At 58.6% G+C, this 26,225-nt stretch overlaps 2 protein-coding genes and 1 long non-coding RNA gene across 6 annotated transcripts; 2 read left to right on the top strand and 1 right to left on the bottom strand.

Annotated features, from left to right (window-relative positions):
- Positions 1-1,996: 1,996 nt before the first annotated feature.
- On the bottom strand, positions 1,997-15,078 carry PEX16 (peroxisomal biogenesis factor 16). 3 transcript variants are annotated; one of them, XM_074275141.1, is made up of 13 exons: positions 14,618-15,045; positions 14,193-14,372; positions 12,527-13,493; positions 11,887-11,922; positions 11,593-11,669; positions 11,386-11,519; positions 11,178-11,278; positions 10,025-10,105; positions 9,715-9,867; positions 9,516-9,588; positions 8,186-8,305; positions 2,444-2,508; positions 1,997-2,190 (listed from the first exon to the last, which is right to left on the bottom strand). In XM_074275141.1, exons 3-13 carry the CDS (start codon positions 12,636-12,638, stop codon positions 2,132-2,134), a joined length of 1,011 nt encoding a protein of 336 aa, XP_074131242.1. In that variant the 5' UTR covers positions 12,639-13,493; positions 14,193-14,372; positions 14,618-15,045; the 3' UTR covers positions 1,997-2,131. The 3 variants fall into 3 exon arrangements, with proteins under 3 accessions (XP_074131242.1, XP_074131243.1, XP_074131244.1); XM_074275142.1 differs by lacking the exon at positions 14,193-14,372; XM_074275143.1 differs by lacking the exon at positions 8,186-8,305 and having other exon boundaries at positions 12,527-15,078.
- A 1,796-nt stretch (positions 15,079-16,874) lies between these two features.
- LOC141545922 (uncharacterized) lies at positions 16,875-17,980 on the top strand. 2 transcript variants are annotated; one of them, XR_012483180.1, is made up of 5 exons: positions 16,875-16,968; positions 17,002-17,178; positions 17,212-17,322; positions 17,435-17,812; positions 17,936-17,980. It is a non-coding gene; the product is annotated as an uncharacterized LOC141545922 (long non-coding RNA). The 2 variants fall into 2 exon arrangements; XR_012483179.1 differs by having other exon boundaries at positions 16,875-17,178.
- Positions 17,981-18,933: 953 nt separating this feature from the next.
- On the top strand, positions 18,934-26,225 carry LARGE2 (LARGE xylosyl- and glucuronyltransferase 2). The gene is made up of 15 exons (XM_074274332.1): positions 18,934-19,244; positions 19,587-19,752; positions 19,875-20,053; positions 20,676-20,758; positions 20,911-21,034; positions 21,817-21,988; positions 22,207-22,311; positions 22,485-22,597; positions 22,744-22,869; positions 22,954-23,109; positions 23,188-23,348; positions 23,447-23,725; positions 25,147-25,293; positions 25,398-25,593; positions 25,731-26,225. Exons 2-15 carry the CDS (start codon positions 19,641-19,643, stop codon positions 25,926-25,928), a joined length of 2,151 nt encoding a protein of 716 aa, XP_074130433.1. The 5' UTR covers positions 18,934-19,244; positions 19,587-19,640; the 3' UTR covers positions 25,929-26,225.

A 26,225-nucleotide genomic window follows, 5' to 3' on the forward strand; every position in this document is an offset into this window, starting at 1 on the left:
ATTTGTTATGCAATCAGCACGTTGTTTAATATATCGATATACTCAAAAGCTCACATTTGCTCAGTTATTTCTGACTTCCCCTATCACACGGAGAAGAGATCCAAGTGGGCAGGACCAGCTGTACCCTGCCGCCTCTCTGGAACTTACCTGAACAAAACATTTCCCCTATACCTAACACTGTGGGACCCGGCCAAGAAGTCGGAGAAAGCCCTCGTGTTCCACCCCCATTCTGGCTACTCTTCACAGGGCATTCCAGGCCTAGTCAAGGTCCCATTGCTTTGTTCCTTCAACGAGATCCTTTCCCCGCTCCTCTAGGGCCTGTCTCACTGATCAGCCCCTTTTTTCCTTAGCAGAAGACTCGGTACTGAACAAATCCTGGGTGACTTCTCTCCTCCCTTTCATAGCCAGGTTTCTTGAGAGTATAATTTAATCCTAGAATCTAAGAGTCTCTTGCACCTTTGCACCCACTTATTCCCCAACCCTTTGATGATTGCCTCCAGATACTAGAACTGCTCCTTGAAGCTACCCAAGATCTCTAGGCCTTTCTGGGTCACCTACTGCTGCCTTCCCAGGCGCTCTGCTCACTTCCTGAAGCTCTCTCCTGGCTCTGTACATCTGAGCACTCTTCAGTCTAGCTTCAACATCAAGGAGATCTTGGGTCTCCTTCAGCCCCATAGGGCTATCTTGGGCCTCTTTCTCACTAAACTCTCAGCTTTAAAGATTTCAGCAACTGCTCTTACCTGCCCGTTATGCATATCCTGAGAAACCCAGAGACATCTGCAATCACACTCCAGACAGAACACTAACCCCTCAGCTCCTTCTGTTTCCATGGAGGGAGGTCTAACCTGTAATCTCCAGGCTTTACAGCCTCAAAGACAGGCTCTACTTCCCCAAATCCAATCAGGGGCTCGATCTTGTCCATCTGATCTCCATATCGTGCAGCGATGCCCTTATACTCACATCTCACACACCATTGCTAGGGGGGAGGGGGGGAATCAGGCCCCACAGCTCATGTTTGGACCACCTTACAGACCTCCAAGAATCTCCACACATCCCAGTCTCTTCCCTTTCTAAGCCAAACTCCAAGGCAAAGGTCGAACACACCATCTTTGCTGGAAACCCTTCTGTTTTCCCCACCAGTGTCAACACAGGAGATATAACCCGAAGGGATCCCCTCTCTTTGCCCTTGGCTCAGCCGCTCCGGCCAGGGGAGATTTCCCCTAATCAGTGTAGTGCCCTGGGAGAATGGAAGCCCTCCCGTGGGCCCAGATGGCCTCTCTTCCCACTCCAGGCTCATGACTCCAAAAGCTTACTACATGATCTCTGAGGTGAGCTGCTGTCTACTTAGGCGTATCAGTGCCACTGACTCAATTGTCAGAACTCCTTAATCTCGTTAAAGGTTATCTTAGGGTTCACGCAAGCTTCTAAGGCACTGGACATCCTGGCTGGCAAGCAGGTTAGCTATTCTTCCCAGTTCTGTCATCTGCAAAATGAGGTAAGCTTCCCATCTACACTTCCATCCGAGCCACCGACAACAATCAGCAATTTTAGTCCAAGTGTTCATGATGAAAGTGAAATCTTATTTCTGAGTAGGGGAGGAAAGATTAAAGACCTGGACGAGGGGAAAGCCCTAAGGATTCCCTCCGACCACATCCCAGCTCTACCAAGGTTCTCCCTTTTTACCTTCAGTGGCAAACCCTGACCAGAGGTAGCTGGTCCTGAGGCTGGAAAGTGACCACTTCTACTTCCCAGGAATTAGAAGCTTCCTGTTTTTTAACAGAGATGACTGCCCATGATGGAGCTTCCTTCCCAGGAGGTTCATTAAGAGGCGGCACTGCAGTGCAGAAGAGCAGGCCCAGGGGGTGTGCTGAGTAGAACTGGTGGTCGTTATGGAGCCGCAGTGACTTTAGAGGCTCCAGCTCCCCAGAAGGCTGGCTGGATGTGGGTTCCAGGGCTCCCCACTGGGGGGCACAGAGGGGACACGCTTAGGAGCATCACCGGGGGGCCAGTTTTATTAAAAGGACAGAGGAGCTGAAGGGCCAAAGGGCTGGACTGCCTGATCCTGCATCAGATCCTGCCCCCCACATCCCCACCCTCTCAGCAATCCTCCTCCTCAGCCCTGGATTGCCCATCAGCCCCAATTGTAGAAGTAAATTTTCTGCCATGCAGGCAAGTAGTCCATCAGTGGCCCTGAAAGGGGAGAGGAAAAGAGGAAGATCAAGGACTGGAGGGTGCTGACATCATCCCAGGCTCCTTCCCCTGCCTGCCACAGCCGCCCCACTCCAAACTGGCCAGTTCTGGCTCCAGACCTGGGCCTGGTCTGTGACCCTGGCTCTCTCCCAACACAAGGATCCACCTACTCTGGGGCTTCCTGGAGGCCTCTGGCCCCCTTACCCCGCTGTCTGTAGCCTTTGCCTTGCCCACCCACTGTCCTGGTACTTACGGATGACCAGACCAACACCGGGAACGTAATCGGCCAGCAGCCGCAGCAGGAAGAGGATCCTGTCCCTGGTTGGAAAGACAGTAAGGGAAGGGGCTGCAGGGGATTGTGGGAGAAAATGCGAGGCCCCTATCTGTGAGACACGACATGGCTTTGGGGAACCGACCAAACAGGACCACGGCTCTGGCTTCACCTCTCCCTGCAGAGCCCCCCTCGGCCGCCCCGTGATCAGGCCTCAGCGCTACCCTTTCTGTCCATTAGCATGTCCGGCCCTTCCTTTTTGGAAGGGAGGAAAAACCAAAACAAAGCATGGATGCGAGCCCCCCCCCCCCCCAGCCAAACTGGCCGTGTCCTTGCACAGGTAAGAAAAGCCAGAGTAAAAGGTTACAGATAACATTCCACTGAAAACTCAGTCAATAACGGTCTAACACATGGAGAAACTCCTAGAAACCGTCACAGCTTTTCTGCCGAATGATACCCCTTAACTGCTGACGCTTCCACCTCAAAGCACCTCATATGCATCCATCATCAGTTGCCTTTCTGCACATGTGTATATGTATATCTATCTATATATTTATGCATATATATAGGCATTTCCATATACCTACAGCTATATATGTGTGTGCATATGTATATTTTTGTATGTATGTGTATATATATAATTTCTGTATGTGTGTATATATATATACACACACACACACACACACACACATATATATATGTGCATATGTATAGGTATTTCCACATACCTACAGCTATATGTGTGTGTATATATATATATATATATATATATATATATTTTTTTTTTTTAATGTATATATATATGCACATGTATAGGTATTTCCATATACCTACAGTTACAGTTCTCTTTTTACATTCAGTATTTCCTCAGTAGAAAATGGGCTCTTTGAAGGCAGGCACTCTTTTTCATGTTTGATGCTGTCTCTATCTCCGGAACCCTGTACAATGGCCATTGATAAATGCTTGGCGGGTTGGACCAGGGGGTATCTTTGGTGCGCTTGGACTAAGCAGCCAAAGCCGAAATCCTGTGGGCCAAGGTTTCCCCCAACCACTTGCCTGTTTCTGCTCCATTTTGGCCCCCTTGCCTCTCCCCCTGCAGTTCTAAGGTCCATCACAACTCTTGTCCTTTGAGGGAAATGTGGGATTAAGGATTGTCCATGGACTCCTGGATCCCAGGATGTAAGGTTACTAGAATACTTGCAAGTGTGTGAAGGGCCTCTGTAGGAAACCCTCTGAGGGAGGGCACACAGAGAGAATGATCTTCAGCTCCCAGAAGCAGCTGCATGGCAGCCCAAGGTCCACTGAGGGGTCCAGCAGGGCTGAGATTCCAATTGACCGCGTTCTCGCTGTATCTTGGGGCTCATTTCTAAGAATGCACCACTAAGCTTGGGGAGCCGAGAGGAAGCTGGCAAAGACCAGAGCAGGTGGCCAACCCTAAACTCGGAGGCTGGCTGTCCCACGAGCCATCCTGGAGTTCCACTCTTACCTTGAGACACAGGCCAGCCTAAGGGTCTCTATCTTTTTTCTGACCTGTCATAGCACAGTGCGCAGCACAGTAGGTGCTTAGGAAATCCCTATTGACTATGGCCACAGCAGCCAACGAGCCAGAGAAGTCTAACACTTGGACTCTGCTCTTAGGATCCCAGAACTTTGGAGATGGAAAGAAATTTGATGGCTCCAAGTCCCAGCCCCAACCCCCATAGCCATTCCTACTCCAAACAGGAGTGCTCCAATAAGGAGCAGCCCACTCCACTCTGAGATAGCGGATCTCCTGAAATCGAGCTTCATTCGCCTCTTGGTCACTTCCATCAGTAGCTCTTGGGTCTGCACTCTGGAGCCCAGCAGAGCAGACATGTTCGCTCCCGCATATGAGGGCCCTTCAGGTGTCCCTCCTGGGAGTCTTCTCTTCTCCACACTTGGCAAACCCAGTTTCTTAACAGATTCTGCCAGGGCCCTGGCCCTGCCCATTCTTGCTGCTTTTCTCTGGGCATTCTCTACTTCATCTACATCCTTCCCTCCACTTCTCAATTTGCTGTGTTCCTCTTCTGCCTAATTAATTCTGATCCAACAATAATAGTGAAACTTCGTTCATCACAATCCATTCCAGTGTTCGAAAGAGCCATAGATATTTTTGGTGTGGGCGTACCCTCCACTGTTGCAGATGGCACCCCCTTGATGAACCGGCAGATGGTCTTTGAGCATTGCAACGGTAGCCAAAAAACTCAGTGCTCTGTGGTCAGTCAGGTGACAAGCTCCTCCAAATTTAGCAGGGCTGTTCCTTGAACAGAAGGCTCAGGGATCCCCTCCCCTGCCACCTCAGATGGGAGTCTGTCCCTCATCATTTCCCCACTGAACAACCCTTGATCCTCCATCTGGTGGCTTCTTCCCGGCTGTGTTCTCATATGCCCTAAGCTCCCTCATCTGCGAAACACTCCTCTGATCCTGCCATCAGGCCAGGCGTTCTCTCCTCCTCTTCACAGCCAATCGAGGAAGTCACCCATGCTCATCACCTCCACTTCCTTACTCCCACTCACTCCTCTTAAGCCCGTGCAGTCTTGTGCCGCTCAGCACAAAATGCTCATTCCAAAGTTTCCAAGGATGTCTTAACTACTAAAACCAAAGAACTCTTCTCAGTCTTCATCCTTCCTGACCAACTTCGGGAGGAAGTGTGGTCCAGTAGAATGAGTGCTGGATTTGAAGTCTGAGTTCAAATTCTATTTATTACTGATGCGACCTCTGCGAAATGAGGGGGTGGACCAAGGATTCTGAAGGTTCTTCCTGGCTCTCCTACCTATCTGACTTCTTTTCATTCTCCTTTGGTGGACCATCATACACATCTCATGTTTGGGACCCGTCTCAGGCCCTCTTTTCTTTCTAACTTGGAGACTCCATCAGGGGGTCAACGATCATCTCTATGCAGAACACCCAGAGCTCCACAATCCCCCCGAGTCCCTCGTACTTGTCTGCTGAACATACCTACCTGGCATCTCCCACTAGCTCTCAAACAACAGGTCCAAAATGGAACTCATTATCTTTCCCCACTAGATTCTTTCCTCGCTAGATTCCCTGTTTCTGTGGCATTATGTAGGTTTTAAACTTGAGTCATTCCTGCCTCTTCCCTCTCTTTCAGCTATCTCTGTCATCAGCCACAGCATCTCTTGCATCCATCCCCCTCTCTGCATCCAGGGTCAGGCCTTTCTCACCGCCCCCTTCTAACAGTTTCCTGATTGTCTCTGGTGCCCCCTCCCAAGCATCCACCACTCAGCTGCCAATTGATATCCTTAAAGCCTAAGTCTGACCATGCTGCGACTGGAGACTCAGTGGCTCCCTCTTGCCTCTATGATACAATTTAAATTCTCCTATCTTGCATTGAAAAATCTTTCACCATCTGGTTCTGGCATACCTTTCTGTATTTCCCCATTATTCTCCCTCCAGGCAAATTGGTCCACGTACTGTTTCTCTGACGTGCTGGTTCATGTCCTATCGCACACCTTTGCACAGGGGGTCTCTCCTGCCTGAAACGCTCTCTTCTTCATTTCCACTGTTCAAATTTCTAGCTCCCTTCCAGACTCAGCTCCAGGGCTGCCTCCTACCCAACGCTCTTCCTGATTCCCTTTCAACATTAGTGTTCTCCTCCTCACCTGGCAGATCACTCTGCATCTACTTTGTATTTATTTGTGTCCTGCAGTAAATTGAAAGAACTATCTCACTTTTGTATTTGTAATCAACCAACAAGTATTTACTAAGCACTTATCACATGCCAAGTACTGCGCTGGGTAGTGAGAATGCACAGGGATAAATACAAACAGCTGCGGCCCTCAAAAAGCCTACAAGTTACTGGGCACACAGCATGCACACCCAGATGTAGGTACAAAACAGACAAGATCACTGGGGCGGGGGAGGCCCCAAAGCCAGTGGGGCCAATGCCTCCCACTGTAGATGGGTTGGCCCCAAGAGCATCATGAAGAACCTATGCTTAATTCTTGATTAAAAGAATTACCTGGGCCGGGGCTAAAAGCCCTTCCGGCTCAGCAGGGCCCTCCAGGCTAAGTTGTGTACCCACTGGAGTGTGACCAATGACTGACAATAGCAACGCTTACAGGAACTCAAGCTGTGCAAAGTATTCTTCCCGCTACCCGGTGACGCAGGGAGCACGAGTAGTAATATCCTTCTTTTACACTGATGAGGAAACTGAGACTCACAGTAATAACTAAAAATGGGCGAAAAAATAAAGCACCCATGCTATGTCCCGGCTCACAACAAGGCCCTGAACCCAGGCCAGGAGACTTCCCAGAACACTGTGCTGTTAAAGCCCAAGTTCCCTGGACAGCATCCCCTACAAGACACTCACTGAACCTGAGCTGGCCACACGCTGATGCTTTAGCCACTAAGAAATGAGGGAAAGGTAGTAATCTCAGGAGAAAGTTTGCCATCTTGCCCACGTCAGCACTACAACAGTCCTAAGTGGCTGCGCATCCTTTCCTGGAAGACCTCCAGGGCCTCCCAGGCACTCATCCCAGGCTGGGGCAGCTTCTTCCACCAAGACCTCTCTACCCATCATTCCTGGTCTTCCCCTCCAGGGCCAATTCCTCCTGGTGACGGCCTTCCAGGCACACAAGGATGCTGTGGGTTGTCCCAAGGCCTCTCTCCTCCCCGACTGGTCCTTGTGTGCAATGGACTCCTTCACCAGAGCAGCTGCTCTGAGCTTTGAGGCTGAGACCTGAATGACTCCCCGGATGGGACAGGGGGACTACGTTGTCGGGTGGGACCACAGTGAGCCTGTGGCTGCCTCGTGCCTGGAGGTTAGCCATCTCTGGTGAGGTCCCACGGGAGCTTTGTGGGATGCCTGTGGACCATGCGGAGGCTGCAGTCCACTAAAGCCTCAGAATCTTTTTCAGACAGACACTCTGCCTGGCCATTTTGCCTTTGTGAGACTGGGGTTGGAGCCCAAGTGTGAGACCTGGCCTTTATGCTTCCTCAGCATCCTAGCCTAGAGATGCTTTCAGCTCCAGAGGGCGAACTGCCGCTCCCAGCTCCTGGCTATTGCCAGGCTTGGCAACCAAGCCCCCTGAGCCTTTCCAGCTGGGCCACAGTATGAGCTGACACCGTCCCCTTAACCACCATCTCTAAAGCAGCCAAGAAACAGTTCTAAGGGAACCTAGTGGGCCTATGGACGCTGACTTTGCAATCTCTCCATGCGAGCACAAGGACAGCAGAGAGTCCCTCCTTGCTAGTTTGGTCGGTGGTGGCGTTCTCTGGATCTGCTTGGCCCTGCCCAGTCTCTCTAAAACGTCCTTGATTCCAGCTCATGGCCTCAGGCCTGCAGCACCTGCCCCCAAGCCCAGCTACCACAAGCGGGGCTCTCTGGCCATCCTGGCAAGGACCTGCTTCATCAGAGCTGCTGGAGGCTCCTTCCTTGTTGCCATTAGGCCTCGGCTCCCTATTTTGTCCTGTCATTGTCCTTGCAGAGAAAGCGAGAGAAATGAGGCCGGAGCGGCTCTGACCTCTCTCTGCGCTGGGCATCAGCTCTGTGCACCCAGCAAGGCCCCCTCTTCCCTCCTCCCTTCTCTTTTCCAACTGGGCTTAAAAACCAAAGTCCTCGGCTGCCTCGGTGCCTCCCGACCCTTCCTCCACAACTGTTGTGTGCACCTCCCGATCTCCATCCTTCACAGAGCCAGGCTGCTGGGCCAGGCCCCACCCCGCGCCACCCTGGGAATCCCTTACTCAGAGAAACGGTCGTAGAAGGGGGAGCGCAGCAGGTAGTAGAGCAGCAGGATGGTCCGTCGCCGGAGCTCCAGTCGCTCCCGCCGCGTCAGCCCTTTTTTGTCACTCAGCAAACTTAGACTGTGGAAGCAAGGGGGCAGGGTCAGGCCGAAATGCTCGAGGCTGGGCACCCACGCATTCAAAAAGGCTGCCCCCATGCTCGGGGTCAAACCCCTCCCTTCCTTCCTTTGTTAAGCTCCCACTGTGTGGCAGGCCCTGCACCAAGTAAATCGAGACCCTGGACACAGCCCTGAGATGATGAATGCACGTATCATTAACTCCACTTGGTGAACGAGTAGACCGAGGCTCAGGAGAGGTCAGGGACTCGCCCAGGATTGCCAACCATCTTAAGGGCCTGGGCTAGAACCAGGATTCGACGACTCCCATTCACAAGGAGGAACTTGCTTGAAGGAACCTTGGAGATGATGGACCCGCGTCCCAGAGGGCTCACTGAAAGCCTTGCCCAGGATACAGGAAGTGTCCGGGCTGGGATTCTGACCCAGGTCTTTTTATCTCCTTTGCCACCTCAGCCACAGCACGTCCTGCACTGACCCCCTCGGTCGCAATGGCCCATTCCCCAAGGCCTTGACCCCGGGGGCTCTGCCTGCTCTGCCCACGTGGGCTCCTGAGATGGGCTTGGGGCTCATTCGGCCTGGTCCGAAGGCTGAGTGAAAAGCAATGGGAAGAAGCTGCAAAGAGGCAGACTTGGGCTGGAAGGAGGGAAAATCCTCCAACAGCCAGAGCAGTTGTATTAATTACTACTTGTGTGGCCTCGGTCAAACTAGGCCTTGGCTTAAAAGGGCCAGGGTCTCCCACTGCCCGGAGCCATCGCCAGCCCTGCTGATCTCTCCGGCTCCAGGAGCCTCCAGGACCTCGCCCAGCCAGCCCTCCCTCCAATCCAGTTCACTCCTGTGTCCCGGCATCATTGCTGATGTCTCAGTCCTCTTTGAGAACAGAGAAGCACTGGGAGCACTCATGGAGGGCGTGGCAGAGGTTACAATACAGCCAGCACTTACAGAGTGGGGGAAGGGAAAGGAGCAAGCACCTAGAAAGTGGCTACCGTGTGCCAGAACTGTGCCAATTGTTATCGCCTTTCATCTTCACACTAATTCTGGGAAGCGGGAAGCGTTTATCCCCATTTTGCAGATGAGGAAACTGAAGCAGGCAGATGAAATAACTTGCCAAGGGGGACAGAGGAAGTCTCTGAGGCTGGACTGGAATTCAGGTCTTCCCGATTTCTACCCAGCGCGCCACCACCATGGAAGCCGCCGCCCCCGCCGCACACACTTACCTGGTCACGTCCAGGATGGCAGAGAAGAGCCAAGGCTTCCATGACCGCTGACCCCACAGGCCCAAGCTCAGCACTGACAGTGAAAGGGTCAAGGTTTTCCTGAACAGAGTGGCCCCCCTATGCCCCCCTCCTGCTCCTCTGCACACACCCCCCTCCCCCCACCTCTCCTCCCATGCACCGCTTGGGTTCCGGCAGATACGGTGCACCAAGGGCCGGGCAATGTACACCGACTCAGCGATGGTCTCCTGCAACCCCAGGGGCGTGGGGCCGGCTTCCAGCTCCTCCGCTCGGTGGTGAGGCTGCCCCTCGTGCTTCTGAGGGGCTCCCCAGTGCCTCGAGTGCAAGGATGGCGCTGGAACGCAGAGTCACACCCATAAGAAGGGAGGACTTCCAGGTGAGGTAGGGGGAAGTGGGCACCTGGGGTGGGTGGTGATGAGCATGGATCCCTGGCACTGAAGCCCAAGTAACATATTCCCCGCCCCCCCCCACCCCGCTCCTTCCCTGCTTACTGCTCTGCAGGGACCGCACCACGCGGTTGGACCGCTTCCCCACGTAGGGCCGCTCCTGGCTGCCCATGTTGTGCTCATCACCTGGGGAAGGAAAGAGGCCAAGGGGGCAGGGTGGTTAGTGCCCCCTCGAGCCTCTAGCAGGAGGCTCCATTCAAGGGACTCCTCGTTACCTCCCAGCCAAGCCGTCTCTGGCATTTCCAGCTGTTCCTACTTCTCCAGCCCCTTTCTGCTGGGTTCCCTTCTCTAAGCTCCAGACAAGCCCTCCCACAGGACTCCTGACCTTTGCTCCCTGAGCACTGCCCCAGGGCAGGCCTGATCTGGGCAGACCCTTAATAAACATGTGAGGATCAAGAGGGAACAACAAGGCCCGCTGTGCCACTGTCCTGCAGCCGGCGGGCGGCCACACAAAGGATGCCAGGACAGCCACGCCACTGCCTGACCAATTATCCCGGGGGCACCCATCGGGCCGCTCGCCAGGGACCCCATATTCTTCTGCTGAGGTTGGGGGAGGTGGGATAATGTCCCACTGCCCTGGGAACTCTGCCAACCACAAACACCGGAGACCTTCCACCAGGGGGCAGCGGGAGAGCAGCGGGGAGGAGAGAGGCTGCGCAGTCAGGAAAGTTCAGATCGGAGCCCAAACACTTCCCAGCGGAGTGACCGAAGCCAGTCCCTTCCCCTCTCTGAGCCTCAGTTTCCTCAACCCCACCTACCTCCCAGAGCCCCTAGATGACAAACGTACAGTACTTAGCACAGCGCCTGGCCCGTGGGAAGTGCTCCGTAAAGGTTAATGCTATAAATCCCACCGCTCCTTTGGGGTCTCCGAGGAGCAAGGGAGGGAACGCAACACCCCGGACACAAAAGCTCCCCCGCTGTCGCTGCCGGAGCCGCCCGAGCCTGACGCTTTCGGGCTCCAGCCCGGGACTCGTGCCCCCTCAGGTCACGAGACCAGAGCCAGACAGCCCGTGGCTCGGGCGCGCAGCCGGTCAAAGTCCAAGGCCTCAGACCGCGGGCGATGGTGACCCAGCTGCAGTGCAGCTGCCCATGGGGGAGAGAGCGTCCGCCCCACGTCTCGTGGCTGCCTCGGGCCCAGATGCTGACGGAGTCCAGGATGCGGCCGGCCCTTGGCCCCGGGGGCCCCCCCCAGGCTCACCTTGGGGCTGCAGCTGCGCTTCCCGATCGAGTGGCACGATGGGGGGTGAGGTCTGGAGGCCAGCCTTGTACCAGAGCAGCAGCAGGATGCGCAGCACGGCCCTGTGGGGGCACAAGCCTTGGTGGGCAGCGGCGGGCGGCCGGAGAACCGGACGGAGGGACTACCCCGGGGCTCGCCGGCCCCCCCCCCCCGCCCACCCCCGACGTACTTGGCCAGCTGGATGAGGACGATGACGAGCCAGCGGCCCATTTCCCCCCACACCTTGGCAGCCCCCATCTCCATGAACACCTCCACGCACTCGAGCACGCTCAGCCATGTCAGCAGCTTCTGCTGGGACAGCGACTGCGAGGACGAGAGGGGCGTCAGGGGCGCCCGGGGCGGCCGCGGCCCCCCCGCGGGCCCCCCCGGCCCTTACCACGGGCAGGCTCTGCCTCAGCTCCTTGCGCAGGATGCCGTCGTTCAGGAGCACCAGCAGGTTGGAGGCCGAGTACACTGGGAAGCGCCAGAGGCAGCGGGTGAGGAAAGCCTCTCCTCACCTTCGGCCCAGAGCGCGAGCGCAGACTCGCCCGCCTCCCCCGGCCTCGCTGTGGAAACCAACCTGTTCCTCCGCCTCCCGCCCCCACGGGCCACACGGCCGGGCGGGGGGCGCCCCACCCCACCCCCTCTTCCAGGACACCCCCCCAGCCCCGCTCTGCACCGGCGTACACACCCAGTTCTGACAGCTCGTGGGAATCGGCGAAGCGACCTGGCAAAGAGAGGGGGAGGGGTGAGCGGGGAGCCCCGACCGCGCGGGCCCAAGGGGCTTGTCCGAGGTCACCCCGCGGGAGTCAGGGATGGAGGGGCTCCAGGCTCAGGAGTCTCCTGAGGGGCTCTGAATCTCACTGCGGGGGCTCTGCCTCTGGGGGGGTCTGTCCCTCAATCTCAGGATCCTGTCTTAGTCCGACAGGGAACGCCTCAGACTCTGGGGGGGCTCTCTCAGTCTGGGGGAGGGGTCTCAGTCCGGGAGATTGTCTGGGGGCCTTTCGGTCTGAGGGCATCTGCCTCTCAGTCTGGGGTCTCTCAGCGGGGGCTCCGGGGTGTGACTATCAGGAGGTCTCAGCCCGGGCCTGTTTCAGCGGAGTCCCTCAGGCGGGGACCCTCTACGTGTCTCCGTTTGGAGCGTCTGTCAGTCGGCGGGTCTGTCTCTCCGGGGCCTGCTTCTCGGGGCGGGGGGAGGAGGGAGGTCTCTATGGGGGGTCTCCTCAGTGGGAGGGGGGTCTCCGTCTCCTGTCCCTCCGTCCCTGTGCACAGAGGGGCTGGGGGCCCAGAGGCCACATACCCCACTTCGGGGTCAGAGGTCAGAGCGGTACCTGCCAGCAGGTAACTGAGGCCCCGCACCGCCGTCTCCAGCTGGGCCGTGGCGGCCGGGTGGCGGGTCACGTACTCCTGGTAGCGCAGGCCCAGGAGCCGCAGCTTCTCCATCGCGTCTCAGGGCTGGAGGGAGACCAGGACCGGGACCAGGGACCAGCCGCCAGCCGCCGCCGCGTCCTGCGTCCCGCAGGCTACTTCCTGCATCCGGCCTTGATCCCGCCCCATTTCCGCCCAAACAAGTTCCCGCCCCTTAAGGTCGTCCTTGGCAACGGCCTTCCCGGTTCCTCCCTCTCCACCGCGCCTTTTCATTGGCCCCGATGCTCCACAGGGCCGCCCAACCAGGATCCTGCCAGACCCCTCTCTGTCTCCTTTTGGCAGAGTTGGCTCTGCGCCTGCGCCGATCCGGAAGGCTTCGGGTTCAGTCGGGGCAGTTGCTTTCAGAGACTGGAGGACGAAGCCCGTCCCTTTTTACAGGTGGACTCAGCCAGTCGAGCGCCGAGAGGGTCGAGTACAGGATTGGATTTAAAAGGGCTACACTACTGGGGGCGCCCGGCCGAGGTGGAGGCGCCCGATCTTTGGATGCCTTTGGGGTAACCGAGGCAGGGACCTGAGACTCCCGGGCCGGCGGGGAAGGAGGAGCTTGGAATGGGGGTGGCGCCCAGCAGGGGTGATTGGAGGGGGCCGGGACGGGGGGCCGAAGCTTCACGTTGGGATCGTCGAAAGAGCCTCGATTTGGAGTCAGGAAAGTCTGACTCTTCCACGCGAGATCTTGAAGCTGGAGGTTCCCATCCCCTGGGAAACTGACCGAGGTCTCCCAGCCGCAATGACCGCGCCGGGGCTCCGGCCAGGGACGTCACTCGGAGGCGGAACGTCCGCGGACAAGCCACGCCCCCTCCGGGGCTCCGGACCCCTTCTTTAGAGGGGCTGGAGCTGGGCCGTCCCGAAGGCCTCTGCGGCCCCGACACTCTGTGACCCCCGCGGCGTGTGAAGGGGGAGGGGGGGAGGAGAGAAAGGGAAAGTCTGATTAGAGAGAGGAGGAGGAGGAGAGACTCGTGCCGGCCTGCGCAGCTTGGGGCCCGCTGGGGGGCTGAGTCCTCCCTGGGCCCGGGCACCGGGGCTTGGCCACGCCAGCTCCGCTCTGGGCCCGCATCCGGCCTCTGTCCGTTTCTGTCTCCGTTCCCGCCCTCCCCCTTCCAGCCTGCGAGGCTCGATCCCGGGGCTCTCCTCACCCACCTACAGGTGTTTCAGAGAGCCAGGGATCGTGGGTAAAGAGGCTCCCGAGGAGACTAGAGGGTTGCCGACACTTTAAGGCTTTTTTCACTTTTCCCTCCTTCCCTCAAATGGCCCAGCGGGGAGAAAGAAAAGAAAACCAAGGGGAGGGAACACTGGGGAACGTGTGCGGAGACAGAGACATGCAGAGACAGAGGCAGAAACACAGAGGAAGAGAGAGAGAGACAAAGAGAGACGCAGGAAGAGAGAGAAAGAGACACAGAGGAAGAGAGAGAGGGGGAGAGATCTGCAAACAAACTGCCCCAGAGCCTCAGCATGGGAATAAATAAGCATACATTAAGCCCCTCCAGTGTGCCAGGCCTAATGCAAATAAGCATACATTAAGCCCCTCCAGTGTGCCAGGCCTAATGCTTTTGGCTCTCTTGGCCCTTTCACCTCCTCCATCTAGATCTTGTTTCTCCTTAACAAGTATCTTCCCCTGGAAGCGCGCTGGCTGCTCTTCTGTGTCAGGACTGTTTCTTTTGCCCTTCTTTGTCTCTCCAGTACTTGAGCCCATGTGAGGCAAGTAAGGGTATGAATACTAGTGGACTTGGCAGAATCTGGGAATCACAAAACCTGAGAATTCAATATTTATTAAGCACCTGCTGTTTACCAGGCATTTATGAAAACCCTCAGTCGTGAGCCAGACATGCTGGGACTTAACCTGAGAATTACAGGGCCTAAGGGTTCCATAAAGAAAGCATTTATTAAGTGCCTACTGTATACCAAGCACTAGACTAAGATCCTTCCATTAATGGGAATGTCAGAGAACAAAGTCCCCTCCACCATATGCATTCATATATGTAAAAAAAATAGCATACTTTGTGTCCTGTTGGCCAAGGGGTGTAGAGGATGAGCCATGATCCATGAGCCAGGACCTCAGGATTAACTCCCTACCTGGAGGCAGGAGAGGGACGTGGATCTGCCTCGGATCTGCCCACCTGAGCTCCAAGGACGGCCTCCTTCAGTCTGGGCCCTTCCCAGGAAGTACTAGGGATCTGGGCCAGCTGGTGGAAGGAGAGCCTCAGGCCTTTTCCGGGAAGTCAGTCCCAGGAGCCTGTGCTCCAGGTTTCCCCTCCCTGATCCTGGCCAGATAAGTGCCTCAGAGACAAAGAGCAGCTGTGTGCCCGGGGAGAGCGGGCACAACGACTTCTTGGCTCCTGCCCGAGCTGGCACTGAAGCTCGGCTAAAGGTGGGGGGGGGCTGGCCTTGAGCCGCTGGCCTTAAACTGGCCTCCTTCCCTAAAGCTGAAGCCTTTCCCCACCCCTCCCAGCACAAGGACACAGGCGGGACAGCCAGTTCCCCTAGGGGCTGGTGTTCCCCTCTGGGCCTCAGTTTTGCCAACAGGTGAGAATTAGGGAGAAGGGAGTTATATGTGGAACAACTGGCTCAGGAAACTGAGGAGCTGAGTAAGCTCAGTGCTAAAGAGCCCCCCAGTGCTCACTCTCTCTTTCTATCTCTGTCTCTTTCTCTTTTCCCCTATCTCTGTTTCTCTCTGTCTTACTTTGTTTCTCTCCCTCTGACTTTCTCTTCTGTTTCCCTGCCTCTTTCTTTGTTTTTCTATCTGTTTTTCTGTCTCTGTCTATCTCATTGTCTCTGTTTTTGTTTCTATTTTTGTCTCTGTCTTCCCCTATCTGTCTCTCTTTCTCTGTTTTACTCTGTTTCTGTCTCTCTTCTCTCTGTTCCTCGTCTCTCTGTCATTCTAACACTCTTTTTCTTTGTTTCTCTCTTTCTCTCTGTCTCTGTTTTTGTCTTTGTCCGTTTCTCTTTATTTCTGTCTCTTCCCCTATTTCTATTTTTCTTTGTCTCTTTCTTCTCTCTCATTTTCCTCTCTCTGTCTCTGTGTCTCTCTTTTGTCTTTGTTTCCCTTGTCTGACTCTCAGTCTTTGTTTCTCTCTGTCTCTCTGTCTGCCTGTCTCTCCTTCTCCCTCTCTTTCCCCTCCCCTCTCTTTTTTTCTCCCTCCCCCAAGATCCAAGAGCTCGGCCTCCTGAGCTCTCCCCTCTCAGAAGGGCATAAATACCTCACACTGGGACACATTTTGGTCTGAAGCTCTGGGACCTCAAGAAGGGGGACGATTACCCCAATCCCAGCAGAGCAGGGCTCAGGAAACTCTAAGCCTGGAAACTTAGGGAGATGCTGACCTGGGGGTGGGGGAAGCTTCCAACACTGTGAGCTCCTCACCCTGATGGAATCCTGGCTCTGGCCTGTCCAAAGCCCCTGCCCCATCACTTCCACTTCCCCTCTCCCTCCACAATCTCCTTCCTCCAGCCCCGGAGCGACCTAGAGACAGTCTTGGAGTAGGAAAGGCAGAGCTGCTGGCCACTCACCAGCTTCACGGGCCTTCCATGCTCCATCATCTCAGTTTCCCCATCCATGAAAATGGGGGCAAGGAGGGAAAGGACCTGGAAGATACAAAACATCTCTCCCAGCTCGGCCATGTGTGTTCTGAACTTCTCCCTGTCATTGTTGTAATAAAAACAGCCCACCCTGATGCTGCAAGAAGTACCTACATTCTGTTTTTTGACCTCACAGCATAGTTGTAAGATAAGGATGGATGCTCTGATTGGAAGGACAAAACTGAGGCTCAGACACCAGTGATGGGCTAGTCACAGGTAGGGAGTGTCAGTCCTGGGATCTGCACCCAGGCCTCCTGGAGACCAGGCCCTGAGCACAAAAGCTTTCCCAGGGCCTTCCAGCTCTCCCACTCAGGGGGGCCACAGTCTTTTGTATTTGAAGATTCATACGGTGAATGTACATGTATTTGTATTCCAAGGTTGCTTTCACTAAACATTCTTTGTTCAATCCCTTTGATCCAGAGTCATTTCTATTTTGGAGATTTTATGTTCATAGGTCCCTCCCAGCTCTGACATTCCCTGTTCTACAGTCCCTCCCAGCTCTGACACTTTAGGGTCTAAGGTCTCTCCCAGCTCTGATATTCCCTGTCCTGAGTTCTGTTCTTAGGTCCCTCCCAGCTCTGACACTTTAGGGTCTAAGGTCCCTCCCAGCTCTGACATTCCCTGATCTACAGTCCTTCCCAGCTCTGATACTTTAGGGTCTAAGGTCTCTCCCAGCTGTGACATTCCCTGTCCTGAGTTCTGTTCTTAGGTCCCTCCCAGCTCTGACATTCCCTGTTCTACAGTCCCTCCCAGCTCTGACACTTTAGGGTCTAAGGTCTCTCCCAGCTCTGATACTTTAGGGTCTAAGGTCTCTCCCAGCTCTGACATTCCCTGTCCTGAGTTCTGTTCTTAGGTCCCTCCCAGCTCTGACATTCCCTGTTCTACAGTCCCTCCCAGCTCTGACACTTTAGGGTCTAAGGTCCCTCCCAGCTCTGACATTCCCTGTTCTACAGTCCCTCCCAGCTCTGACACTTTAGGGTCTAAGGTCTCTCCCAGCTCTGATACTTTAGGGTCTAAGGTCTCTCCCAGCTCTGACATTCCCTGTCCTGAGTTCTGTTCTTAGGTCCCTCCCAGCTCTGACATTCCCTGTTCTACAGTCCCTCCCAGCTCTGACACTTTAGGGTCTAAGGTCTCTCCCAGCTCTGATACTTTAGGGTCTAAGGTCTCTCCCAGCTCTGACATTCCCTGCTCTGAGTTCTGTTCTTAGGTCCCTCCCAGCTCTGACACTTTAGGGGTCTAAGGTCTCTCCCAGCTCTGACATTCCCTGTCCTGAGTTCTGTTCTTAGGTCCCTCCCAGCTCTGACATTCCCTGTTCTACAGTCCCTCCCAGCTCTGACACTTTAGGGTCTAAGGTCTCTCCCAGCTCTGACATTCCCTGTCCTGAGTTCTGTTCTTAGGTCCCTCCCAGCTCTGACATTCCCTGTTCTACAGTCCCTCCCAGCTCTGATACTTTAGGGTCTAAGGTCTCTCCCAGCTCTGACATTCCCTGCTCTGAGTTCTGTTCTTAGGTCCCTCCCAGCTCTGACACTTTAGGGTCTAACGTCTCTCCCAGTTCTGACATTCCCTGTCCTGAGTTCTGTTCTTAGGTCCCTCCCAGCTCTGACATTCCCTGTTCTACAGTCCCTCCCAGCTCTTACATTCCCTGTCCTGAGTTCTGTTCTTAGTTCCCTCCCAGCTCTGACACTTTAGGGTCTAAGGTCTCTCCCAGCTCTGACATTCCCTGCTCTGAGTTCTGTTCTTAGGTCCCTCCCAGCTCTGACACTTTAGGGTCTAAGGTCTCTCCCAGCTCTTACATTCCCTGTCCTGAGTTCTGTTCTTAGGTCCCTCCCAGCTCTGACATTCCCTGTTCTACAGTCCCTCCCAGCTCTAACACTTTAGGGTCTAAGGTCTCTCCCAGCTCTGACATTCCCTGTCCTGAGTTCTGTTCTTAGGTCCCTCCCAGCTCTGACATTCCCTGTTCTACAGTCCCTCCCAGCTCTTACATTCCCTGTCCTGAGTTCTGTTCTTAGGTCCCTCCCAGCTCTGACACTTTAGGGTCTAAGGTCTCTCCCAGCTCTGACATTCCCTGCTCTGAGTTCTGTTCTTAGGTCCTTCCTGGATCTGATATTCCCAGTTCTAAGAGCCCCTCCCCCCAGCACCTCTAGCTCAAATATTCTGTTCTGTTCTTCACACCGAGGTCTACTTGGGGGAAACAGGAGTAGAGCAGAAGTCTCCTGGACAGACAGTGTCAGAAAGGGAGAGGGAGAGACCTCCGGAGTCCATTAGGCCCTGAGTGCCGAGTCCAGTGGGACGCTGAAAATGACCCCCCAGTCCCAGCTCTGCTCTCCTGGCCGCTCCATCAGCCTCCTGTCGCCCAAGGTCCCTGAGGCCTCCCGGGTGCAGCGGCTGCGGCCGGCCGGCGATCTGTCCTCTCGGAGGCAGGTGTGAGGTGGTTTTCTCCCAGCCCTGGGAGGATGGGGTGGGGTGGGACGCCCCCACGCGTGGGCCCCTGAGCCTGCCCCGGGGGGGCTCACTTTCCTTCTCCTCTGAAGCCGCAGACGCAAGCTGAGCGGGACTGGAAGGGCAGGCCTGGGGAGGAGCTGCTTCCCACCCCTCCCCCCCCGCCCCTCCCGCTCCGCCGCCCGCCAGGTTTCCCAGCCCAACAGGTGTCCCTCCTCCCAAGTCCCCTCCCCCCGGCGGGCGGGAGCCCCAGCTCCCCGGAGTCCACATTCCTTCCCGGCGGCGGCCTCCACCCCCGTGCCCTCCGCCCGCCCCCCCAACCTTTCACATGCAAACTCCGCTCCTGTCCAGTGATTCCTCGGCCTCCTGAGGCTGCCTCCTTTGATCCCTGAGGCCGGGGTCAGCGGGCCCCGCCAGGCCCCGCCCCCTCGCCTGTTTGAGGGGGGGATCGGGAAACTAGTCCGGGAGCTGGGGCCGGGATCTTTGTGCCTGCGAGTCCGGGCAGGGGGAGCTTGCCTTTCCCAGCCGCCCCCCTCCAAGCCTGAGAGCCGGAGCTCGTGCTCGGGGGCGCGGGGAAGTTTAGCCCCGAGAAGTGTGTTGAGTTGAAACCAGGTAAATGGGAGGGGGAGGGGGCTTGCTGGGTGGCCTCCCGGGAGCCGGAGGAGGGTGCGTTCCCCGCACCTTTCCTAGTCAGTTTGGGGGGGCCGGGCGCGGGCCGGGCCCTCCCCCCTTCCTGCCGAGCCTAGCGGAGCCGAGGTGAAACTTGAGCCCAGGTGGCTGGGCGGGCGGGCGGAGGCGGGGCAGGAGCCTGCCCGGACCGGCCGCCGGCTTTCGGGAAGACTCGGCGGCGGCGAGCCGGGCGGGCGGGCGGGGAGCGAGCGCAGGTGAGAGCGGGACGGCGCTGCCCCGACGGCGCGGCCCGGGCCCGCTCCTGCCTCCCTCCCTCCTCCCCAGGGTCTGCGATGCCGCCTGCCGGCCCGGGCCGGGCCGCGCCGCCCTGAGCTGGCCATGCTGCCCCGGGGGCGGGGGCGGCTGAGGGCGCTGGGGGCCGGGCTCCTGCTGCTGCTGCTGCTGCTGCTGCTGCTGTCCGGCCTCTACCTGCTCAGCGGGGACCTGCCGTGTGAGTGGTCGGCGCGTCCGGGGGCCCGGGGGGGGGGCTGTGCCCGGGGGAGGGGGGCCGGGCCCACGGGAGGGGGGCTGCTCCCAGCCGGGACCCCGACGCCGACCCCCGTCTCCGCGCAGATGGCCGCCTGCTCCTGCCGGCGCCTTGCTCCGGGGGGGCCCTGTCGGGGCTGGGGGCCCACGTCCGGGCCGTGGAGGAGGAGAACCGGCAGCTTCGGGAGGAGCTGCGGCGCTCGGGGCGCGGGGAGACGCGGGGCGGGACGGCCTGCCCCCAGCAGCCCACGGTTCAGAAGTGCGAGGTGAGCCCCAAAAACCGGCGCCCCCATCCACCTGCCCAGACCGGCCAGCGCCGCGGGGGGGAGGGGGAGCGCCCTGGCCCGAGAGCCCCTTCCTCACTGCCGGGCTGGGCCCCGCCTCCCGGTCCCAAGGGGGATTTCAGAGGGTCTGCGGACGTGGAAGGGAAGCCCCCCCTTTCTTTTTACTCGCTCCGGGGCTCTTGGGGATCCAAGACTTGATTTTCCGAATTTAGGAACATTATTCTGGGAGTTCCTGCACTTGGCCAGCCTGCCCCCAAGGCGGCTCGGCCCGGGCCTCAGCAGGCACCGGCTGAGGCTTCTGGGACCCTGGGATCAGGTCCCTCCGGCACCCTGGCTGGGCTCACCTCTGCCCGGTCTCCAGCTGTGAATGCCCCTCTCCCACACCCACCAGAGGCTCCTAGTCCGAGAACCTGGCACCAAGTCTTGGCCCCAAACTTGCCATCTAGTGTGATCTTCCCTGGGGCACGAGCTGGCGGGCCTCAGTTTCCTCATCAGAAAAATGGGGCCAGATGAGCTCTGAGCGACCCCTCCTTCCCTGGCCTGGTGGGAGGGGAGCCCAGGTGTGGCCCTCAAATGCATCTCCTGTCCCCCCTCCTCCCTCCAGCTGCTGCATGTGGCCATTGTGTGCGCCGGGCACAACTCCAGCCGGGATGTGGTCACTCTGGTCAAGTCCATCCTCTTCCACAGGTACCTCCCCCGGCCGCCTCCCTCCCCAGTCCTGGGCCCTCCAGCTGCACCTGGCGCTCCTAGGGGCACTAACCGATTTTTCTCCCCGAAGTCTGGGGGCGGGGCCAGTCCGGGTGGCCCCCTCCCCCAGACTCCCCTCCTCTCCCCCCCAGGAAGAATCCTCTGCACTTCCATTTGGTGACAGACTCTGTGGCGCACAACATCCTGGAAACTCTCTTCCAAACGTGGAGGGTGCCCTCTGTGTCTGTGAGCTTCTACCATGCCGACGAGCTCCAGGTGGGGCTGCGAGCCCCCTCCCCCCTCCTCCTCCCTCCCCTTCCTCTCCCCAGCAGTAGCTGCTCCCCCTCTCATTTTGAAGGGCCTTCCCCCTGCTGGGAGCGGAGAGGAAGCAGAAATGGCTCTTGCCCTCTGGGAGGTCAGATCCCTCCCCCAGCACAGCTGTTCCTTCCTCCTCCCCTGCCCTCCCCTCCCCCGTGGCAGTTTCTTGGGGGCAGGGTGGTGCAGCGGGCCCACCCAGGTGTGGGCTCTGACCTCAGCTACTTGGCCAGTGGGTCACTTTGGACAGGTCATCCCGTGGGACCGCAGGAGAGTCATTCAGGCCTCCCTTGTTGGGCAGCTGGGGAGAGGGAGCGCAGTGGTTAGAGCCCCGGCCCTGGAGCCGGCCTCAGACATTTAACAGTCCCTTAAGCCCAGCTGCTGGGCCCAGAAACCGAAGCAGCTTGAGTGACTCCTTGGTGGAGGTTGCCAAGTCCCAGGAGCCCGCTGCATCCCGGGCCCTCTTCCTGCTGGGCCGGGCCTCAGTGATGGGGCAGTGACGTAATTCAGACCCCACAGGTGACCCCTTCACCTTTGGGGGGTTCTCAGGAAAGCTTCGGGTCCTCCAGAATCACAGGTCAGAAGCCTGGCCCCCCCTCCTCCAGCCCAGGCCCCTTGTTGGGGCCCCTCTTCCTCAATCTGTGGCTGTGATTCCTCTCCCTGAGCCTCTGTTCCCCGGCTGGGAGACAGGCAGCCCTCAGGGGGAAGTGGGGATCCCGTGTCACGCGCCCTCTCCCCTGCAGCCTGAGGTCGCCTGGATCCCCAATAAGCACTACTCGGGCATCTATGGCCTCCTGAAGCTGACCCTGCCCCGGGCACTGCCTCCCAGCCTGCCCCGGGTCATTGTCCTGGACACCGACATCACCTTTGCTTCGGACATTGCAGAGCTGTGGGCTGTCTTTGCCCGATTCTCAGGTGGGGAGCCAAGGACCCTGCACCCCCCAAACTGTCCAGGCTCTCAGATACAGGGCCCTGGGACACCCCTCTTCCACCCCCACCATGTAATACAGGACACCCGGGGCATTAAGGGGGAGGTGGTCACCTGCCTTTGAATGGGGAGTGCTCCCCAAACCTGGGCCCGGCGGCTGTGGGGTTTGGTTCCTCCCTCCCCCATCTCCTTCTTTTCCTCCCAGACAAGCAGGTGATCGGGTTGGTGGAGAACCAGAGTGATTGGTACTTGGGGAACCTCTGGAAGAACCACCGACCCTGGCCTGCCTTGGGCCGGGGCTTCAACACAGGTGAGGCCATGGGCAAAGCCCTTCTTCCCAGCCTCAGTCTCCTCATGTGGAAAATGGGGTCATGGTGGTTCTTCCCTCTCCCTACCTGGTTTGTGAGGGGAGCTGCCCTTGCTGCGGGGGCCACCTGGGGGCTTCAGGCCCGGGAGTCCCCGCAGCCACACTTCCTTCCACAGGGGTGATCCTCCTGCACCTGGAGCGCCTGCGGCAGGCCAGCTGGGAGCAGATGTGGAGGCTGACGGCCGAGCGGGAGCTGCTGACCATGCTGGCCACTTCCCTGGCTGACCAGGTGGGGGGGTTCTCCAGTCGGGGCAGGGGAAACTGGGGGGTCTGGGTGGGAATGGGCCGGGGAGAGGGGCCCAGGGTCTGAGCAGGGATGGGGGGGTGGGCTCTGAGGAGCCTCAGGACGAAGGGGTCCCCGGTCGCTCCTTTCAGGACATCTTCAATGCCGTAATCAAGCAGCACCCGTGGCTCGTGCACCCGCTGCCCTGCTCCTGGAACGTGCAGCTCTCGGACCACACGCGGGCCGAGCAGTGCTACTCTGAGGTGTCCGACCTCAAGGTGGGGCCTGGGGGGTGGTGTGTGCCCTGGATGGGGATGGGGAGGGGCAGGCCCCAGGGCCTCATGCTCCCGCCCCACCCCCAGGTGATTCACTGGAACTCACCTAAGAAACTGGGGGTGAAGAACAAACACGTGGAGTTCTTCCGCAACCTCTACCTGACCTTCCTGGAGTACGATGGGAACCTGCTGCGGAGGGAGCTGTTCGGCTGCGCCAGTGCCCCCTCAAGCGAGCCAGACCAGGTGAGCCGGGGCACAGGCTGGGGGAGGGGTGGCAGGCAGGCCCCCCTCCTGTGCTGACCTTCACGCCACCTCCCCCAGCTCAGACAAGCTCCAGGGGAGCTGGAGGAGGACGATGGCTGCTACGAATTCCGCCAGCAGCAGCTCACTGTGCACCGGGTGCACTTGACCTTCCTGCCCTACGAGCCCCCCACTCCCCATCCTCACGATGTCACCCTGGTGGCCCAGCTGTCCATGGACCGGTAAGGGGATATGGGTGAGGGGAGGCAGGGGAGGCTGAAGGTTGGAGGACAGCGGCTCACTCCCCGCTTCCCCCCCCCCCCACCCCGGCTGTCCCAAGGCTCCAGATGCTGGAGGCGCTGTGCCGCCACTGGCCGGGCCCCATGAGCCTGGCTCTGTACCTGTCAGACGCGGAGGCCCAGCAGTTCCTGCACTTCGCGCAGGCCTCCGAGGTGCTGGCTGCCCGGCGGGACGTGGCCTACCACATTGTGTACCGGGAGGGGCCGCTGTACCCCGTGAACCTGCTCCGCAACGTGGCCCTGGGCCAGGCCCGCACCCCCTATGTCTTCCTCAGTGACATTGACTTCCTGCCGGCCTACTCCCTCTACCACTACCTCAGGTGGGCAGGGCCGGGGAGTTGTGGTAGGGAGTTGGGGGGGGCACTGCAGGCTGGGACTATGCAGCCATGGCGGGGGGTGGTTTGTCCTGTCACAGCTGGCAAGTGCTAGGCCGCGCTAGAAACCCTGCTTTTGGGCCTGGCCTTTTGTCCTGGACCAGCCTGTCCCATGGAGGGCTCGTGTGTCCCCGTCTGTCCCTGGGCCAGCCAGTCTTGTGAAGGCTCGCGTCTCCGTCTGTCCCTGGGCCAGCCAGTCTTGTGAAGGCTCGCGTCTCCGTCTGTCCCTGGGCCGGCCCATCCTGTGGAGGCTCAGGTCTCTGTATGTCCCCGGGTTGGCCAGTCTTGTGAAGGCTCGCGTCTCCGTCTGTCCCTGGGCCGGCCCATCCTGTGGAGGCTCAGGTCTCTGTATGTCCCCGGGTTGGCCCGTCTTGTGGAGGCTCGCGTCTCTGTCTGTCCCTGGACCAGCCAGTCCCATAGAGGCTCATGTCAACGTCTGTCCCCGGGCTGGCCCGTCCTGTGGAGGCTCACGTCTCCGTCTGTCCCCGGGCTGGCCCATCCTGTGGAGGCTCAGGTCTCCGTCTGTCCCCAGGCTGGCCTGTCCTGTGGAGGCTCACGTCTCCGTCTGTCCCCGGGCTGGCCCGTCCTGTGGAGGCTCACGTCTCCGTCTGTCCCCGGGCTGGCCCGTCCTGTGGAGGCTCAGGTCTCTGTCTGTCCCTGGGCTGGCCCGTCCTGTGGAGGCTCAGGTCTCTGTCTGTCCCTGGACCAGCCAGTCCCATAGAGGCTCGCGTCTCTGTCTGTCCCTGAACCGGCCAGTCCCATAGAGGCTCGCGTCTCTGTCTGTCCCTGGACCAGCCAGTCCCATAGAGGCTCGTGTCTCTGTCTGTCCCCGGGCTGGCCCGTCCTGTGGAGGCTCGCGTCTCCGTCTGTCCCCGGGCTGGCCCGTCCTGTGGAGGCTCAGGTCTCCGTCTGTCCCCGGGCTGGCCCGTCCTGTGGAGGCTCAGGTCTCCGTCTGTCCCCGGGCTGGCCCGTCCTGTGGAGGCTCACGTCTCCGTCTGTCCCCGGGCTGGCCCGTCCTGTGGAGGCTCACGTCTCCGTCTGTCCCCGGGCTGGCCCGTCCTGTGGAGGCTCAGGTCTCTGTCTGTCCCCGGGCTGGCCCGTCCTGTGGAGGCTCAGGTCTCCGTCTGTCCCTGGGCTGGCCCGTCCTGTGGAGGCTCAGGTCTCTGTCTGTCCCTGGACCAGCCAGTCCCATAGAGGCTCGCGTCTCTGTCTGTCCCTGGACCAGCCAGTCCCATAGAGGCTCGCGTCTCTGTCTGTCCCCGGGCTGGCCCGTCCTGTGGAGGCTCGTGCCCTTGTCTCTTATCCTCTGGGCCGGCCCGCTTGTTGCCACTGCTGGGGCCCGCCCTCTTACATCCTCTGTCCCTCAGGACCTCCATCGAGGAGCTGGGCCTAGCCACCCGCAAAGCCGCCCTGGTGGTGCCGGCCTTCGAGACTCTCCGCTACCGTCTGAGCTTCCCCACGTCCAAGGCGGAGCTGCTGTCCCTGCTGGACGATGGCTCCCTCTACACCTTCAGGTGAGAGCGCTCCCTCCTCCCCATTTTGGACAGCTGGGGACTTCCCTCCCCCCTCCCCATTTCGGACAGTTGGGGGTGACCCAAGTGTCTCCTGGGCCTTGCAGGTACCACGTGTGGCCCCGAGGACACGAGCCCACCGACTACGCCCGTTGGCGGGAGGCCCGGGCTCCCTACCGTGTGGAGTGGGCAGCCGACTACGAGCCCTATGTGGTGGTCCCCCGGGATTGCCCCCGCTATGACCCCCGCTTTGTGGGCTTTGGCTGGAACAAAGTGGCCCATATCATGGAGCTGGATGCACAGGTAGGCCCCCGGACGCCCCGTCCCCCTCCATCCCCAAGCCTCTGTCCCCCTTAGCTGAAAGGGCCCTAGGGGAAGGCGCAGAGGGAGCAGAGAAGGCTCCCCACTCACCCCTGCCGGGTCTTGGCCCTTCCTTGTAGGAGTACGAGTTCTTGGTTCTACCCGAAGCCTTCGCCATCCACTTACCCCACGCTCCCAGCCTCGACATCTCCAGGTTCCGATCCAGCCCCGCTTATCGGCGTTGCCTCCGGGCCCTCAAGGAAGAGTTCCATCAGGACCTCTCCCGTCGCTATGGCTCCGCCGCCCTCAAGTATCTCACGGCTCAGCGGCAGCTCTGAGGGTCTCGGGATGGGCTGGGGGGCTTCCCCTCGGGGGGAGGTCGGGCCCTCAGGAAGGATCCCCGAGACACTCCCACACAGACACTGGACCGAGGCCCCGGTCCCAGGGTCTCTATTTAAGTTATTTAAAAGGATCTGAGTGGCTCTGAGGCTGGGGCAATGGGGGAGTCGTAGCCCTTGGACAAAGGGGGAAGGGTTTTCTCCACCACGGTGTGCGGCCTCATTGCCATCAACCACGATGGGGCTGGCGTCCCCACTCTGTCCTAGACTTTTGTAATTAAAGCAGCTTTTTTATTA

The sequence above is a fragment of the Sminthopsis crassicaudata genome, chromosome 6, assembly GCF_048593235.1.
Source record: "Sminthopsis crassicaudata isolate SCR6 chromosome 6, ASM4859323v1, whole genome shotgun sequence".
Lineage (NCBI taxonomy): Eukaryota > Metazoa > Chordata > Mammalia > Dasyuromorphia > Dasyuridae > Sminthopsis > Sminthopsis crassicaudata.